Genomic DNA, 17,861 nt, shown 5'->3' with positions numbered 1-17,861 from the left:
AAAACACATGTGCTGCATCAGCAGAGATTAAACAGGAAGCGGGCAGCTGAAGCATGTGTTTGCACATGTTCCGGCTTCATTCAGCCGCACGGATGAAGGCGTTTCTAAAGAAGTGGTCAGCAAATCTGCGATTGCTCACCCGGACTTTAGCAGTGGTGGTCAGCGGCGTGTAGCCTGATGATTCCAGGTACTCTTGTTTCTCCTGCTGAGCCTGAGAGCCCACCAGCGTGTTGAAGTTAGTGGCCAGATGCCTCCTCAACAGAGTCTTCTGAGGCGGGATGTTCAGGAGCATCGCCAGAGTGTCCGAGTTAAAACGAGGTTCCAAGATCTGGGGGAAAAAAAGGAAAGAAGATCTGGAGTTGCTACGGTGTTCTGGGTAGTTCTTAATGTGCTGCTTTGCATTTTCTAGCATGTTCTGGTAATGGCTGGCTGCTGGTTGTTCATCAGCTCAAGTGAGAAGCGTCCATAAGAATTCATTTGGAGAAAGTTTACTCACTATGAGTCCTCCATGCACTCCGCTGCCTCTCAGGTTGGGAGCGTATTCTGCCAGGTCAACTGATCTGAGCCACTCCATCACACGGTGATTGGACCACTGAACCACCTCAGAAGGCGACATCTTATTCTGTCAAAACAACACAAATTTGCATTTATATAATGAGAATTATCAGTTCTGGAAGTGTTGAAGTCGATTTCTTTTTATTTCATCCTCACCTCATCTCCAGGTCTTCTTTTGAGGCAGTTGGGGTTAAACTTGTTAACATGTAGGACGTGGATAGCACACTTGATGCTGAGATGATGCAGCTGACTGGTGACTTTCAGGAACAGAAGATCGTTCTGAAAATACAAGCAAAATTGATCACATATGATGTAATAGTCCTATAATCTGATTGGCAAGGCCCTATAGGTGATGTTTACCACTGTCAAGTACTGCAGCATTCTACCGTCCACACGTCCTTCACTGAACTGGTCTTTATACTGCGGTAAACCAATATCATCCAGCCAACCTGTGTAGAAATAACACAGTTTAGAGTGTGTCGTTTCTTATTTGCTTTATCTAAAATACACATGTGTGTATTTATGGAGAACTAAGAGTGTCACTTAAAAGAAATTCAATATCAATTTATTAATTCATAAATTTTTTAATTCATTATTATTTAAGTCTTAAATTTGGCTGTAAAATTATCCACAAAAGATAATTTAAAGCTTGTGTTAAATGAGAAAGTATCAAGTAGACACTAAAAATAGTAGCTTTAGAAAGAAATATTTTATTTGATTCAACATAAAATGTATTACACATAAATGTTTAGGCCAAGACCTAACAAACTTTGGAACCTAAAAGAAGACAGAAAGTGAGAAACATCGCAGAATGTTTTGTTCACACAACTTAAGTCACTGGTAACCAAATCAGCTTTGTTACCAAAAGTCTTCAAAATACCTTCATTTGTGCAGAAGAAAGGTTTGAAATGACAGGAGGGTGCGTAAATGATGACGAAATAAAAGTTTGGGGTGAACTACCACGTTAATGTTTATTATTTTTATTATTATTAATGAAATAACACTTAAATAAGAAACTAAAACTGCCAGCAGGTGGCGCTAATGTCTTTGTGTGAGATCTGCGCAGAACCGATCACCGCGAAAAGTTACTTCTTTGCGAGTTACTTCTGATTTGCTGACGTTTTGCCAAAAAAATCTTTCAATAGTATGAAATGTAAGATGACTTACAGGACTGTTCGTGGGGCCAGTGCATTAACTGCGTTAAAATATTTTAAACCGCGGTATTTTTCATGACTAATTAATTACGTGTTAAACTGACAGCCCTCAATTTAACTAATATACGGATAAGTAATTCATTGTCTTTTTTTACATGTGTGAACAGTATTATTTATTTATAAATTGTTATTCATATTCAGAATGCCTGCATTGGTCTCGTAAGTTTGGTTTAAGGGTACATACGTGTGACCCAGATGTGGTCCAGTTCAGAGGATTTCTCTGTGACTTTGGTGCTGAATGAGTGAAGAGCCAGCTGGAGCTTCTTCCTGTGGAGCGGATGTTTAATTCCCAGCTCCTAAATGTGAAAAAAAAAAAAAAAAAAAAATCAAGATGGTTGCAAAAGCATATTGGTTCTTTAGTAATTATCAATGCCAAAAAAAAAAATGAAAGACATATTTAGCAATGTTCAATTAAAGAAGCATAAAGCCTTATGTAAATGCTATAAAGCAGTTCTGATTCACTGGAAACCAAATCCGAACATTTAATTGGTTGGGTTTGATGGCAGAACAATTTAGTAAATCACACAGCATTACTGATGCGGAACAGAGGTTAAAGCCGCCCTGGCAGGTTGACCCAAACCAGGAAGTGATTGGCACCACAACAACCTGAAGCGAGAGGCATAGCCAAATCATTTCACATGGACCGCCAGGTGTTGAATGAGGAAATCCGACTGTTAAAAACCTGGACGCTGTTGATGTAAGCCACAGGTCTGAGTTTGTTACTTGTGTCAAAAGTATCTCTCACCTTCTCGAAGTCCTGTGAGGAGGCCGAGAGTAGAGTCTGACCGCTAGTGACCCACTGTCTGGCCATATTCACATACTGACCCAGACCAAACTCCTCCATCCATGCACACACCTGATCACATGACCATTTCGAGAAGGGGGCGTTCGTGTCACTGCAGAACACGAATGTAGATATGAGAAACAGGAAAAAAGGTGCTTGTTTATGTCTAGTAAATCTCATTGTAGGGGCTGAGATACCGCGCAGAGGCGAGTCGAGGGCCGGCCGTGGCCCTGAAGCCCCCTCGCTTGAAGTCAGAATCAGAACTGTCTGCAGGAAGACTGCCTGACTGTGTTCTCCTGATCCTGTAAAACAGACCAAAAATAATGAAAAAAAAAAAAAAAAAAGGAGTAGCCAGTAATATCACAGGTCATCATGATACAATCAATTCAGGATACAATAAAATTTTGCACTACATGCACCTTACACTAATTTCCATAAGCTTTTCACACAATATGACTTCAAAATACATCATATTATAAAACAATGTTTTTTTTGGAAGCCGTCTTCGAACCAATAAGAAAACCTTAAATACTCACTTTCCCCACAGTTTTCGAATGCCTTTCTGGTTCTTCTTGTGCTCTGGTGAAACGGGAGACTGCTGACCTGATTCTACTCCAGACGATATCGGCGAGAGGTCAGACAGGGTCGAGTCATCCGTCTTCTCCGCCTTTCCTGTGAATAGGAAGTAATCCACTTAATCAGTTATGTGTTTCTGTGTTTTCATAAGTTTAGTATTGGACTGAATACACATTCTATCTTTACCCACCGAGCGCAAACTGATCATGCTTTCTCCGCGGCCCTGCACCAAATATTAGCCATGCAAGAGAGCAGAGGAAAAGAAAGCAAAGACTTAAGTCACAATGCTGCAGAGCGGACTTTAATTAACTTCTGTGGAGCTCATTTTTAAACTGAGAGAAGTTGATATTAAAATCATAAAAACAACAGTAAACTAAAATAAAAATCAATACAATAATTGAATATTTCATTACAAGGTTTTAAAAAAATATGGTAAATACATGAGTCGTCTTTTTAAATATGTCAAATGATTGTGATTTAATTAATCCATCAAGAATGATTCTATGTATAGCATTAATTATTTAGTAAATAAATATTACTATATGTAAAAAAAATGCCTTATTCAAATACATATTCCTTCATTATTAAAAATAATTTATATATCTTTTTACACTGTTAAAATTTCAAACTGTCAAATTTATATCCATTCCGATGGAGAATGATGGAGGTAGTTTAAGTAAATAAGCAAATGAACCCAAGTGAAAAATAAATATAGCATGAATTAAATGTATTTCAAATACATTTCAGTATAAGTATACTAAAAATGCATTTCTAAAAGTAATAGTCTGCTAAATTGTAAAAAGAAACGTTTTACTTAATGTGCCTTAATTTTGTGGAAGTAGTGCTAAAGTCCAACTAAAGATAAACTGACTGAAGTCTATTTGATTGTGCTCAAGTGGAACTATTGCAAGTATACTTCAGGTGCACTTTAAATATTTTGCATTTGCATAATGTTCAAAGATCATACAATCCTAATGAATAGTGAGAATTAAACACATTTTAGGCTTATTATTAAGAAATGTGCATTGTGCAGTAGTAGTACAGTAATAGTAGGGTTGACAGGTTTTCTTTTTTACTAAGTAAAGCAGGGCAAACGCTTGTAAACGTTTCTAGTTTTTAGCATCAAACTTCTGTAGCCTACATGAAACCCAAATGGTTTTCTTCTAATTCCTTTTTTTCCATTTACAGTACATTATATTTGCATCACATCAAGTGTGAAAGCTTTAAAAGCAAAGCAGCAAGGCTCATACAGTACAAACTAAGTCTAATCTCTGAGAGGGAAGAGGGAGAGGAAAAATAAAAATCCTCTGCTTCAGCTTTTAAGAATCAGGATAGGAGAGCTTAGGTTAAATCCAGTATGACACAGCAAGCGTGTGCTCGGAGGTCGCATGCTAACGTGAGATTGAGAGGACAATACCTAAAACTGGAGCGCTGGCGCTTCGACAGCGATCTTCGCACCGAGCGAGAGAGGGGAAACACACGCAGCCCAAGAGATGGATTAGTCAGAGAGGAAGAGTAAAGAGAAGATACACAGAAGCCCATGCAAAGACACCATAGTGTTAAAAAGCAGAGTAAGATGGTTAAAAAGCTGTTATGGTCAAAAAGCTTAGAGGACAAAAGTTCTCAAAAAATAGAAGAGCAAACAAGCACAATAACACCAGCTAAGGTTATACAGTATTAATAATGTCATATAATAAAGATTATGGCTGTGTCTGAATGCATGCTTAAAAAATGCAGGGAGTATACAGAAACATACAAAAAATACACTGTTTCTGTTTTGTGATGGTTGTGCATGAGTCCCTTGTTTGTTCTGAACAGTTAAACTGAGCAGCGTTCTTCAGAAAAATCTTTAAAGTCCTGCAGATTCTTAAATTTTCCAGCATCTTTGCATATTTGAACCCTTTCCATCAGTGACTTTATGATTTTGAGATGCATCTTTTCACGCTGAGGACAATAGAGGGACTCAAACTCAACTATTTAAAAAGATTCAAACATTCACTGATGCTCCAGAAGGAAACAAGATGCATTAAGGGGGGGTGAAAACTATAGGAATTTTAAGATCAAGGTAAATTGTACTTAATCTGTGTTCCGGGAAACATACAAGTATCTTCTGTTGCTGAAGAACGCTGCTCAGTTTAACTGTTCAGAACAAACAAGGGACTCATGCACAACCATCACAAAACAGAAAGAAAGTCGTGGATCATCAGGTAACAGCACACAGTACTAAGAACCAAGGGTTCCCAAACTTTTGAATGGGGTTATTTTAATAATTTCATCATATTGGACTATATGCAAACATTTTTTATGTACAATATCTTACTCAGGACAGTACTAAATAAAAAAAAATAACGTGCATTTAATATGATCTCTCTTATTTTGTAAAATTTTCACAGATACTGCAAGGGGTTCCCAAACTTTTGCATGCCACTATATGTGTGTGTACGGTGTATATTTATTACGCATACATAAACACATGTATTTATATATATACACACAAATCTAAAATATACACAGTACACACGCAAATATTATGCAAACAAAAACTTTTATTTTGCATGTGATTCAACGTGATTAATCGATTGACAGCACTAATTATAGTATAATATATTCATTTTTTTTTTTAGCTAATGAAATAATTCACCCAAAAATTCAAATTTGCTGAAGATTTACTCAGCCCATCCAAGGTCCAAATTAGTTTTTTCATCTTTTTGCTTTGTTGTGTTAGTGTTTCTTCAACCGATTTGGACAAATGTAGCATTTTGTGACTTGCTCCTCTGCAGTGAATAGGCGTTTTTGTTTTTGGGTTAACTATTACTTCACTAACTGTGGGTGCTGTGAGAAAATAGCTTACTCAGGTTGAATTCGCTGTCTTCACTTTCATCAGGTGACAGCTGCAGAGGGGAAGACTGCTGCAGTCTCACTCCGTTCTGCTCTGGACGGCTAAACTTGCCCGGAAGCGTCTGGAATTTGTTATTTTCAGGATTATATCGGTTCTGTGGAAGAAATGCATTTATCTTAGCATTTAAATATTTATGTTTACAATATGATTTTCATATTGCTATAAATGATATTAACCATTAAAATGCATAATTACAAACAGCTTTAGAATTGAATGAAACACAAATAAACAAATACACATTTTATTAGAACAACAAGAATGTAAGGTCTAAGCGGCTTCTCGTTAATAAGCATTTTTATTAAAATAAGCCTGGCAAACAAAAAGATATGCATACGTAATGTTAACTAATGCATGTGCATACAGCAAAGGCGACTGTAGTGCTTCTGGTGTTGTGTTTGCTGTAGTTTATTAGTATATGTTAGCTAATAGTACCTCTAAAACAGCCTCTACTGGTTGGCCCACTACATGCTTAAGAAAAAACAATAATCAAAACACACAAACATACACTCATATAAGTCACATTGTTAGTTGAAACACACAAAATCAAAGCACTGTTGTTCATGTTAATCTAGCAACAAAGAGATATACGTTGAGTTGAGACATTCAGACTAAAAGCATTTTGTTAATGATATGAGTTAGTTGGGCACAAGAAGCAAAAGAGTCATATTTATTTATACAAAATGATTCAGGTTTTTGTACCATCGGTAAGCTTCCGCTCTGGAGTTCTTCCAAGCTGGTGGACAGCATCCGTGGCATTGACCTGAAAATAAAACCATGCACAATTATATTAAACAAGCCTTGCTTATGTTATTGCAGAATAAGAGCATCTTATTGCTTCAGGTACTATCAAATATAAGCTGGAAGCACATACACATGGTAAAAAACTAAACGATTGATGCCGGTGTCCCAAAGATTTGCAACATGATAATTTCTGCTTAATGTATCTGGGTAATTGATTGCTGTGAAACAAAATGAAGCATAATGTCCTAATTTAACATGCACCCAAGGAATACTGAAAACATCGAAATATCAGAAGAAAAACTTAAGCTACTACTAGAGCGATTAGTAACAGCGTGTGTGGTGTGTGGCAAAAACATCACTAGAACAAGGCCACTGCTACTTTAGAAAGCCTTTAAGACAGGCACAAACACACACACACACTCCACTTGCCATTGTCTGCTGTAAAAGCCCAAGTCGCCAATGGATACCATCGAGGTCTCCATGGAGGGCTGTATACTGCGACAGCTGGGCCAGAGAAGGATAGAATGGGACGGAGTGCAAGGAAGAGAGATAGAGTTGACAAAATCACATTAGGTTGAATGGGACGAATGGGACAGCAAAATGATCCTTCTCCCATAGAGGCCTCTTGATCCCTATTGCCATTAAGAACAGCGGCCCACAGAGACTCTGCTGTCATCAGTGTACTGTTAGTAACACAAACTCTTGCTCACCTGGAGTCCAGTTCCCTCTGTAAACATGGAGGAGAGACAAGGAGTGGCGAAGGGCCTCGGGAAGACATCTGTGGAGAGTAAAATACATGGAACGTGACCAAAGATGAACCAAGAAATATGGAGACACCTTTGTGTTTTAGCATTTTAGGTTTTTTCCAGAATTCTACTTATTTAAGTTTTCCAAATTGTCCCAGCAATTTCAAATTAAACTGTTTATTCAAACACTCTACACCACTGTTTTTGTGTCAATAGGATTGTTATTTTTGAAAGAAATTCTAATTCAGTTCTTTTAAATTGATCAAAAGTGACAGTTAAAACATTTCAAATGTTACAAAAGATTTCAAATAAATTCCGTTATTTTAAACTTTACATTCATCAAAGATGCTTTAAAAAACGTGTATTATAGTTTCCAAAAAAGAAAAAATAATCAAGCAGCACAGTTTTTAAGCAAGTAAGAAATGTTTCTTGAGCAACAAATCAGTATATTGGAATGATTTCTGAAGACTGGAATAAATTCAGTAATAAATTACATTTTAAAATATGTTCCAATAGAAAACAGTTATTTTAAATTGGAACATTATTTCACAATTTTCTGTATTTTTGTATTTCTAATACATGTAGTCTTGGTGAGCATGAGATAATTCCTTTTAAAAACATAATATATATTAATTAATTAATTAATATAATTATATATATAGCACAAGACTTCGGTATCTAAATTATTACTACTTAGTGAATATGAAAATATGAGATTCTTATGTTAATGTGCTTATGGTTGTGACATTGTGATTATTTCAAAATGACCCGTTTTTCCATTAATGGTCTGGTTGTTCTAGAAAGTGAATATACTGTAAATGAAGTTCAAAACAGCCAGAACATGCCATTTTACTGTGAGATGACCCGTTTAAAACCTTGAACGGTACCTGTAGCTCTGATCTGACAATGTCAGAGTATGCTTTATGCGTCAGGGTTCTTATTTTTCGATTGCCACTAAGATCCTCTTCACTGCTGCCAGATAGCAACGTATCGTTGGCCACTGAAGAGACAGACAGAGACAGATAATCACATTCAATGTCAAAATCATCTAGTTACAGTGGGAAAAAAATTAATAAAGCAGTAAAATTAAGTTTTCGTCAAAGGTACCTTGAGAAAGGGCCAAGCCGTCCTTCAATTTTCTGTACTGGCCCAACAGAAGATTGAGTTCCTCTATGTGTCGATCCTTCAGAAACATAGTAGAGTTGATGTTTAGTCCATAAGCAAACCGTTTTACCAGTTACAACACGCATGCTGCTTCCTGCTGATTATAAACCTGTTGACCAATGCAAAGCACACAGATGTTTGCTTACCTTTTGATTATTGGCAGCTATTAGTGTCTCCATTCCAGTTTTTAACCTCTGCAGTTCTTGATCTGTAACAGAAAGAGCAAACAAAACTTAATATGCACCACATTACATCATTATGGCAGTGTTGGGGAATTTACTTTAATTTATAAATCACATTCAAATTTAAACTACAAGCAAGATCCCCTAAAATACATTTTTTCCCCCCCAAAACTACAGTCAAGCTATATAAAATGTTTTTACTTTTAGTTAGTCACTCCCCAACACTGCACTGTGGCGACACACTCGATTTACAAAGCACACAAATAGATAATGTTGAAGTAAACTACACCTCCTGAAAAGTTCAGAAAGATGTGATGGTCTTTCTGAAGGTTTGCCAAGAGAATTACAGTAGTTGACAGGTGAAACACTCTTTAAAATAACATTCTCTGTAAGTGTGTACAGTACATGCTTGTCCAGACTGACACATGCTTTTTGCAAAGCAGTCAATTACTCCAAGACTCATAGCAAAATGTCATGCTCAGAAAAACTGTCTCTGTAACCGACATTATAGACAAAAATAAATAGTCATATATATATCAACATTAAAAAATATTAGTAAATAAATATTACATTTTAATTATTATCTAATATATTAAACAGAATATATAGGAATAAATGACAAATGGAATCAAAGTCAACTATAATTTTTTTATATAATATTTTATGAATAATATTTTCTAATTCTATATTTAGCATATTTAATTTTATACATTACATTTTTACCATATTATGAAGCAATTTAATTTTTGTATTTTAATTTATTTTACTGCATACTTTTTTTTTTTTAATATGTACTATATATTTAACAATATCACATATACAAAGTTTTACACATAAAATCAAAGTCTTTTCACACACTGTGATGGCTCGGAGTAACACTTCACAGGCAATAAAATACACCCACTACTGGGCTGTTAATAATGCACAAATTATGAGATTAACTGCAACAATGTGCTACAATGAATTTCTAAAACATACAAAACATAGTAGTTGATTCATTAAGTCTTTTTCTTTTTTTGAACTGGCCTTGGTCCTGCATTAATGAGTTTTAGCTCACAGAACCATGGGAAAGCAATGAGTGGCTGCGGGGTGTGACAAGCATGAATCAGCCACTTAACACCCCCTCCACATGCACAAACACACACACACACACACACACACAGGAAGCCATTGAGGGGATTGGTGCGACAGGCTTGACAGCATGCCAGTGTACATTAGTCAGATTGACAGAGAGATGCTAAGGGGCAGCTGAATCAAACTGGGGGACAGCATGGGAGGATCTGAGACTTTGAAATGTGTGCTTACGTTTGTCTCTCAGTTTTCTCTTATACACCTCCTCTACAACAGGGAGCGGTGAACAGCAGAGGCCATAGTGATTACCAAAAAGATCCATATGTTAGTAATTTCAACACTCACATGAACAGTTTCCAACACACATCGCCACTCCCATGCAGCTAGTTTTTGGTACTTTCCACAAACAGAGTACACACTGGTGTCAGATTATTACAGAGGCAAAAAAATATGTAAAACCTGTTAGATTAATTACAATCTAAAGTAAAATTAATCTAGCATGTTAGATCAATTATCCTTGTTACCCATGTTATAATAAGAAATAAATATTAAACAAAATGTTTTTATACAACCCTGTTACTAATTTCTCGTGCACACACACACACACACACACAAACTAATTTAGTATTATATACGTTTTGTCTATTTAATTTTGATATTTCTGCTAGAATACCAATATTCAACAGTCAAACCAATCAGGGTTTTAAACTGTGCCAAACTTAGGTGTAACAAGGGAATGAAATCCACATTTTCTGAAAGCTAAGCCCTAATTTGCAAAACAACTTAATGACTAAATATACGTAATTATTAAGTGTTTCAGGTCCTATTTTGTCCCTTATTAGTGAAAAGTTTCTTTTTTTATTTTTATTAATGTTATGCTAAATTATTCTGCATTGAGGCCTCACTTCAGCAACCGTTGGGATTAATCTTCTTAGAGGTACCTCTCTCTGTGATGTCATTGCTGATGGTTCCTCGGGACAGAAGCTGGTTCTGTAGACACTCGATTTCAGCATCCTTTGTAACAAGCAGCTGCTGGAGTTTGGCAATCTCGGTCTAAAAAAAAAAACCAAGTTAGCAGATCAGCACATTTCAGATAACGGTAAGATATCTTCAGCTTTAACCATAATTTGACATTTTTACATAAGAAAGAAAACAATGAGGTCCACATTTTACACAACATCACGGTGAATCTTCAATATCATACTCATCACATTAATGTTTTTTGGGAGAACAGGGGAATCTGACATTGTCAACACAAAAGCAACAGGCACAATGGGGTAAAAAAAAGGTTAAATGACCTTCACCATTTTGGAGGGTGACAAATTGTACTTCCACACTTAAAAACACCAACTATATTGTCACAAAACAGGAAACAAAAAAAATTGGACTACCACAAACAAGTAAGCCTTTTCTGTTTAGCATATTGCTAACATTCGTATACTGTCCCACCACCATCATGCTCAGACATGATTTTACAGAACACCAATTCAAGTAGCTATGCTGGTACTATAGCAGGCTACAAGTTTGAATTTTTAAGATGATGAATTAACAAACACAACAACTCTTTCCACATTTTAACTCTCTAGATATGATAGATTTCTGACTCTCGCTTTATATCAGCTTGAAGAGATTACACCGGCCATACCCATAGGAACAAAATTCTTTGGCAGCAGATTCCTTACATCAGTGTCCTGACTTTGTAAATGCTCAAATGTTAGCAGATAACACAGACAACCTTCTCTAATTTCTGTGCTATCAATGGCACACAAATGAACATTGCCCCATCTGTCATTGATTAGTCAAACAAAGAGAAGGTTATGTGGGTAGTAACAGACAAATATGAGTGAACTAGGGAAAATGCATTTGTAGTATTTCATTAAATGCTATAGAAAAACAAAAATACATAATGTAATGTAAATAAAGAATGTATTGTATGTTCAGATATAGTGTGTGAATCTGTTTGTATCCCCATATTGAACTGCTCATCCCTTGTTCCCAATACAGACAAACCTTACAATCTGCCAGAGGATGAAGTCATGCATACCTAATCTAATACGCAAATACTCACACAAACATACACATGCTTATTTCATCAATAAGCACAAGGCAAACAGCGATAGATTATCTATAGTAGCCTATCCACGTCTAGTTTAACTACACTACTCACTTCAACACATAATGTGTTTTAAAAGATTGCCCCTGAACCATGTGGACCTCTATTATAGGCTCAAATTTTCAAGAGCAATTGCAAGCCGTCTAAACAGGTCTGCATTAAAAACTGGGGATCTTTAAGCTGTAAGATTTCTGCACAATATTCAGTAGATTGTCAACAACTGACCGAATGCCTGTTACATAAAACGGGTGACTAATCTTGCTCTTGGAAGGCCACCTCCCAGAATGTTTTTAGTGATGCTGAAAACTTTGATTAAGGGGTTCAGGTTTGTTTGATTGGGGTTTTAGCTAAGCTCTGAAAAAATTTGGCCTGGATTGGATTCACATAAAACGAGGGTTCAAGAGGCACAAGGACTGGGAGCTCAGAGAGGCATAACAACCAAAGGAGTGGACATTTTCAAGAAACTATGACAAAGCTTGGAAAACGTAGACCCCCAAATCTTGAGCAGAGGTGGAAGTATTATGAAAGCAACCCTGTCTTAAATGGCACTCTTGATGCAAACTTGCAGTCATTTGGTCTTTAATTGTTGGACGTCCCTGTGGTCCTCGAGACCGCAGGGTGTCCCATTTTATGATTCAAAAGCATATTTCCCATGTGTCGTCAATAGATCTTAAAGTGCGTGGTCAGATATCCATCATGTCAGATATCCAACATTACATCATGTGAACTCAAATAACCGAAAGGACTAAGGGTGCCATTTTTGGACAGGGTCATCCTCGCCCTCTCCTTTGTGTCCTACTCCTCAGGAAGGATGACAAGGGATAAGAAGGGGGAGCGGGGTTAAGCACCTGAGCTGTCCGACAGCGCTCCTCCCAATGCTGTCGTTCTACCTGAGTGTGCTCAACCGTGAGCTTCAGTGTAGAAAGCTTGGTCATGAGAGACTGGTAACAGACATGGAGGGAATAGGTGATAGAAAGCTGGAGGAAAAGAGAACGCAAGAGGGACGTTCATTATGCTGAGAGCTGAAGAGTTTGTGAGAATGCAATGAACAATTGAATAAAAAGTCCTATTAGTATGTATAGAAGAGTTACGGGGTCAATGCATGAAGTTGCATTGACAACAGTTTGCATTTGGGGATAAGCCAACATGGATAAAGAGACTGTTAGTAAATGCTGATGGGGCAGTTAAAGTTTGTAATGAACAAAACAGAACCACAAGAGCACCAATTACTAGGCTGAAGTCTAATAGGATTCCAGATTACATTTACATTACCTTAGTGGCTTTAAGCTTCCTCTCATATTGTGATTTCTCCCCCTCCAGTTCTTCAACTTTGCTCTTAAGAAGGCGTAGCTCTTGTAGCAAAGCCTGATGAATAAGCAGAAACAAAGAAGAACAATTACAAACCACCTTGCCATGGCAAATATCCAGCCATTCTGGCAACAACTCCTGGAAAAACTATGCTTCTTTCTAAGGTACAGATCCCCTAAATTGCGTTTGCAGAAAACATTTAACCCTGAGACTTTCCTGTGCATTTGGAAAAATGTTCTTGTGTACACTCGAAAGTTCCAGGAGCTTTTTTTTCTGCAAGTTCCACTTTAGGGGATCCATACTAAGGGCTTTCACATCAATACAAAGGAATTCAAGAGAAAGGGTTTGGACTGACCAATGAAACCCATAAACCGTGCAGTTAAACCACAAGAAAGCGCTGGAGATTCCTGAAAAACCTTATTAGTTTCTATAGGTAAGATACCTTGAGTCCTCAAATATCAGAATTGATCAAGGAGAAAGAATCTAATAGGGTCACCACTAAGCCCACAGCCCTTCTGGAAGCTTTCTGGAACTACTCAGCAACCGTTAGCGTTAGTGAACTTCCATCATGCAGGTTTACACCCAAAATAAATCATAACATTCTGTCATTGGAACACACTGCAAACACCAAAAACCATGAGATTCCCACAGTGGAGCCCGCAGACACATTGGATTCACTGTAGGAAGAGTCAGTTAGTAGTAATTCCTGTTGGAGTGTCCAAAAGTGAGATGGGGAATGGTTATGTTTTAGGGTAAAGCAAGGAGATAAAAACAGGGTCTTGAAGTAAGTCCACCACGTAATGAGGATCTGCCTACATTCTCTCCTCCGCTTCTACAGCGGCAGCTGCATTCCTCAGCATCCGATGCACCAAGGCCCACATCGGGGCTCTGGTCGAGAGCCTCGCGTGTGCCATTGTCCCCCAGGCTCTCCAGGGCCCTCTGCTCCTGAATGCGATTGCTGATTTCCTCCTGGAATTTACACATCTGCTCCTGTAGTTCACTAATTAGATTAACCACACTCTGAGAGAGCAAAAACAAGAAAGCCAGAAAAAAAAAAAAAGGAAAACGTTGATCAGATTTGGAAACAGTTATACATAGACATATATGGTCTTATGATTAATCTGAGTTATCTGAATAGGCATATTTATTCTTTGAATTTGTGCGCTTTTGGTTTTCATATCTAATATATCACATGTACACTCCAGACAAGTATTTCTGGAGGTCCTTTAAAGGGATAGTTCACCCAAAAATGAAAATTCTGTCATTAATTACTCACAGTCATGTCGTCCAAACCAGTAAAACCTTTGTTCATCTTCAGAACATAAATATTTTTGATGAAATCGGAGAACTTTCTGACCATGCATAGACAGCAAGGGTTTTACCATGTTCAAGGTCCAGAATAGTAAGAACATCAATAAAATATTCCATGTGAGATCAGTGGTTCAAACTTAGCTAGAAGTTACTTTTTGTGTGCAAAGAAAACAAAAATAACTTTATTTAACATTTTCATCTCTTCCGTGTCAGTCTTTGACATGCGTTCATTGATTCATTAAACTACACTTGAACTGATGTCACATGGACAATTTTGAAAATGTCTTTACTACCTCTTTGGATCTTGAAGATTTCAGTTGCGTTACTGTCTATGTAGGAACAGAAAGCTCTCAGATTTCATGAAAAATATCTTCATTTCACTACCAATTTTCAACAGTGTATATTCACATACCTTACATGTTGTCAGCATTATGTGTCATGCTTGAAATAATGTTCTTCTGTATAAATGGTAAAGGTGGTGAAAGGACTTGATTTGTGACCTACTCTTTGCCAGTAAAAAAAAAAAAACCTACTGACCTACTTCTCAATTTAAAGAAGGGTCTATATGAGGACAAGCTTTTCTGGGAACCAAGATACAGCATTTCAGAAAATAAAATGCAGGTGCTTGGGATTCTAATAAATGTCCAGATGAGTAATAAATAATAATGCAATACTTCATCTGGCACATATGATAGTACTACGTACTGATTACAAGATCTGACTTTAGCAAAAAGTATGTTAATATTCAGTTTGTTTTTCACTTGTGAACACGTGATTAGTCAGGCTAATCTGGGCTATTCTGACAGAAATGCAAAAGCTGTCAGCCAGAGGAAGTTTCATATGATATTCCCCACTGATACTAAAGCGGATGATAAGGCACACGTTCCAAGTTTATATTTGGCTCTATGCTAAAGGTTTGTGAGTGGGGGAGATGTGTGTGGCGAAAGTGTTTTGCGCCTGTGGTATGTTCAAAGTGAATTTCTGCCATTCTGTCCCGCTGAACGGAGCCTTGCAGCTGTCACCCTTGAGGACAGTGTTTGTTGATGCAACAAATGCAAGGAGAGCTCAGTTACAACACAACCAACACTGCGCCGTGATGCTATGGATTTATGAGAAGATGCAAGAAAGAGAGATTTACAAGACTGAGTCATTACTCAGTAAACCCAGAAATTTCAACATTAACCACCAGTCACAGAATATGCACATACTTTTGTAACAAGCAAGATGTGCACTTTTTACTGATTTGACTAGAAAGATTTAGGCTACACATTCAAATTTCAAAAAAGTATAAATATTAACTGCAGAATGCAACACACATAACTGAACAGCCATTAGCACCTTTTCATTCTGTTTTCGCTTCACTTCTAAAGGTGAATGACACCCATTGCAGATACGTGTTAAAAAGTGTGTGCATGTTTTGTGCAGCTGAACACTCGTCAAGACAAGCACTGAGCACTTCTGGCGTCTGTCATTTTACGTTCATTAAACTGCCTGTCACTGTCTCCCATTTAGATCCACCGCATGCTTTTGTGCCTCTACTGATTAGCATCTTCCCTTATCAGCGCATTGCCTTTCTGGCATCGGGAGCATTTGTGGGACGTAGGGTTTGAATGTGCATGTGTAATTGCCTGGGTGTGTGTACATAGCTGTAAATCATGTTTCTGTAAGCACACTGTCAGTGTGGAAAGGCTGAGGCTGTGTGATAGCCCAACTCAAACGAATGACAAATACATAACAATGAGACATCTTTTGGCTCAGAGTCAAACTCCTTCCTGTTTTGAGTTCTTGGTATACCTACCTGAAATCAAACACCAGGAGAATGCTTACATACTTGTATAGAAATTGAAGAGAGAGAGTTTTCTAATTACCAATGGCTTTTGATTGAGGATACCAAGGCAAATGTATGCTCACTATGAAAATTCCCATGAATTTACATTCCTATTCATTTCCATGGCTCTACAAGGCTGTGAATTCTCTGGTATTTCTAGGTTTTCCCATGGCCCTTGGAATCCCGTCCACTTTTTTGTTTTGGAAAATGCTTTGAAAGAAAGACCATTCCATTTTTAGACAGAAAACCAAAGATGTAGAATGTTCAAGATAAATAAAGCTCAGAACAGATGCTCCTTTAAAGTTTTATGGTGTTTTCCGGAGTCTCAGTTTACACTGTTGGCTCTGCACACAGTGCATTACACTGTGAGTCCGATAAGTAATTAGGTGTTAAGAGGTGATAAAACTACAGGATCTACATACACACACCACAACATAAACAAGCCACCACAACTTCCCTGTCCCCTAGTTATGTTTCCAAGCGGCATATGGAAACACCAGATTAAATGTCAGCTCAAAACCTTTTGAGCATGTTTACTGATCTTTGATTTCAACATGAAGCTCTTGGTAATGACAATGTTGTGTCAAAAATTAGTTTCTCTTCAATAGGACCATATACTTTTTTATTAATATACCTCTAAATGTATATAACAACACATATACTGAAATGGCTGCTTCGGTGTGTGTGGATTCAACTGAATTAGGGCCAGCAGGTGGACAACAAGACACAGACACTCAAAAAGACCTAAATAACATCATCCAGTCAACAAATCTAAACCAGCATTATAAAGTATTCATCAGTATTACTTTATGAGGAAACAGGAAAACATAACAGTTGTCAAACAATTCCTGATATTAGGGGTGTCAAAATTACTGGTATATCAGTACCAAATTGATAATAAAATATAAAAGATATATAAATTATTATGACTTTATACAAGCACACACAACTTAAACATTAATATTATATATATTAAATATTATATTAAATATATAGTGTATAACTTAATATTTCTATAGTTTATATAGTATAAATTGTTAGTTACTAAAATAAAAATAATAATGTTAACTTTTTTAGTTTAACTAAATCTGAAAATATTTCTCAATTTCTGTAATTTAAATAAAGCTGAAAAGAAATCAAATTATTAGATGAAAACTTACAAACAAGAACAAAAAAAACAATGCAAAAAAATGCAAAAATAAATTAAGCCACCTAGAAAATAAACTAATAATGATGAGTAAGCACATAACATAAAAATTATTCTAAATTATTCTATAATATTTATTCAATTAAATTATTTGCTGTGATAATAAAATGGAGAATCATGAAAACAATGTATTGATATAGAGTACTAATGCTGTGACATCTG

General features: G+C 36.7%; 1 protein-coding gene across 15 annotated transcripts in view; it reads right to left on the bottom strand.

Moving 5' to 3' along the window:
- ppfibp2b (PPFIA binding protein 2b) overlaps positions 1-17,861 on the bottom strand; it is a 56,358-nt gene that overhangs the window by 5,568 nt on the left and 32,929 nt on the right. For 5 of the 15 annotated variants that reach the window (XM_052597426.1, XM_052597425.1, XM_052597431.1 and 2 more), the window contains 21 exons: positions 14,170-14,373; positions 13,318-13,410; positions 10,874-10,985; positions 10,167-10,199; positions 8,826-8,887; positions 8,623-8,698; positions 8,403-8,515; positions 7,480-7,547; positions 7,199-7,273; positions 6,728-6,788; positions 6,461-6,496; positions 5,981-6,122; positions 3,320-3,352; positions 3,090-3,225; positions 2,751-2,855; positions 2,515-2,665; positions 1,954-2,065; positions 916-1,004; positions 712-834; positions 497-622; positions 140-328 (listed from right to left, as the gene is read on the bottom strand). In XM_052597426.1, the coding sequence (XP_052453386.1) occupies positions 140-328; positions 497-622; positions 712-834; positions 916-1,004; positions 1,954-2,065; positions 2,515-2,665; positions 2,751-2,855; positions 3,090-3,225; positions 3,320-3,352; positions 5,981-6,122; positions 6,461-6,496; positions 6,728-6,788; positions 7,199-7,273; positions 7,480-7,547; positions 8,403-8,515; positions 8,623-8,698; positions 8,826-8,887; positions 10,167-10,199; positions 10,874-10,985; positions 13,318-13,410; positions 14,170-14,373 (2,139 nt within the window). The remainder of the gene's footprint in view (positions 1-139; positions 329-496; positions 623-711; positions 835-915; positions 1,005-1,953; positions 2,066-2,514; positions 2,666-2,750; positions 2,856-3,089; positions 3,226-3,319; positions 3,353-5,980; positions 6,123-6,460; positions 6,497-6,727; positions 6,789-7,198; positions 7,274-7,479; positions 7,548-8,402; positions 8,516-8,622; positions 8,699-8,825; positions 8,888-10,166; positions 10,200-10,873; positions 10,986-13,317; positions 13,411-14,169; positions 14,374-17,861) is intronic. The other 10 variants (XM_052597428.1, XM_052597430.1, XM_052597432.1 and 7 more) reach the window with 10 other exon arrangements.

The sequence above is a fragment of the Carassius gibelio genome, chromosome B25, assembly GCF_023724105.1.
Source record: "Carassius gibelio isolate Cgi1373 ecotype wild population from Czech Republic chromosome B25, carGib1.2-hapl.c, whole genome shotgun sequence".
Classification (NCBI taxonomy): domain Eukaryota; kingdom Metazoa; phylum Chordata; class Actinopteri; order Cypriniformes; family Cyprinidae; genus Carassius; species Carassius gibelio.
This window is presented reverse-complemented; position numbering and strand designations above follow the sequence as displayed.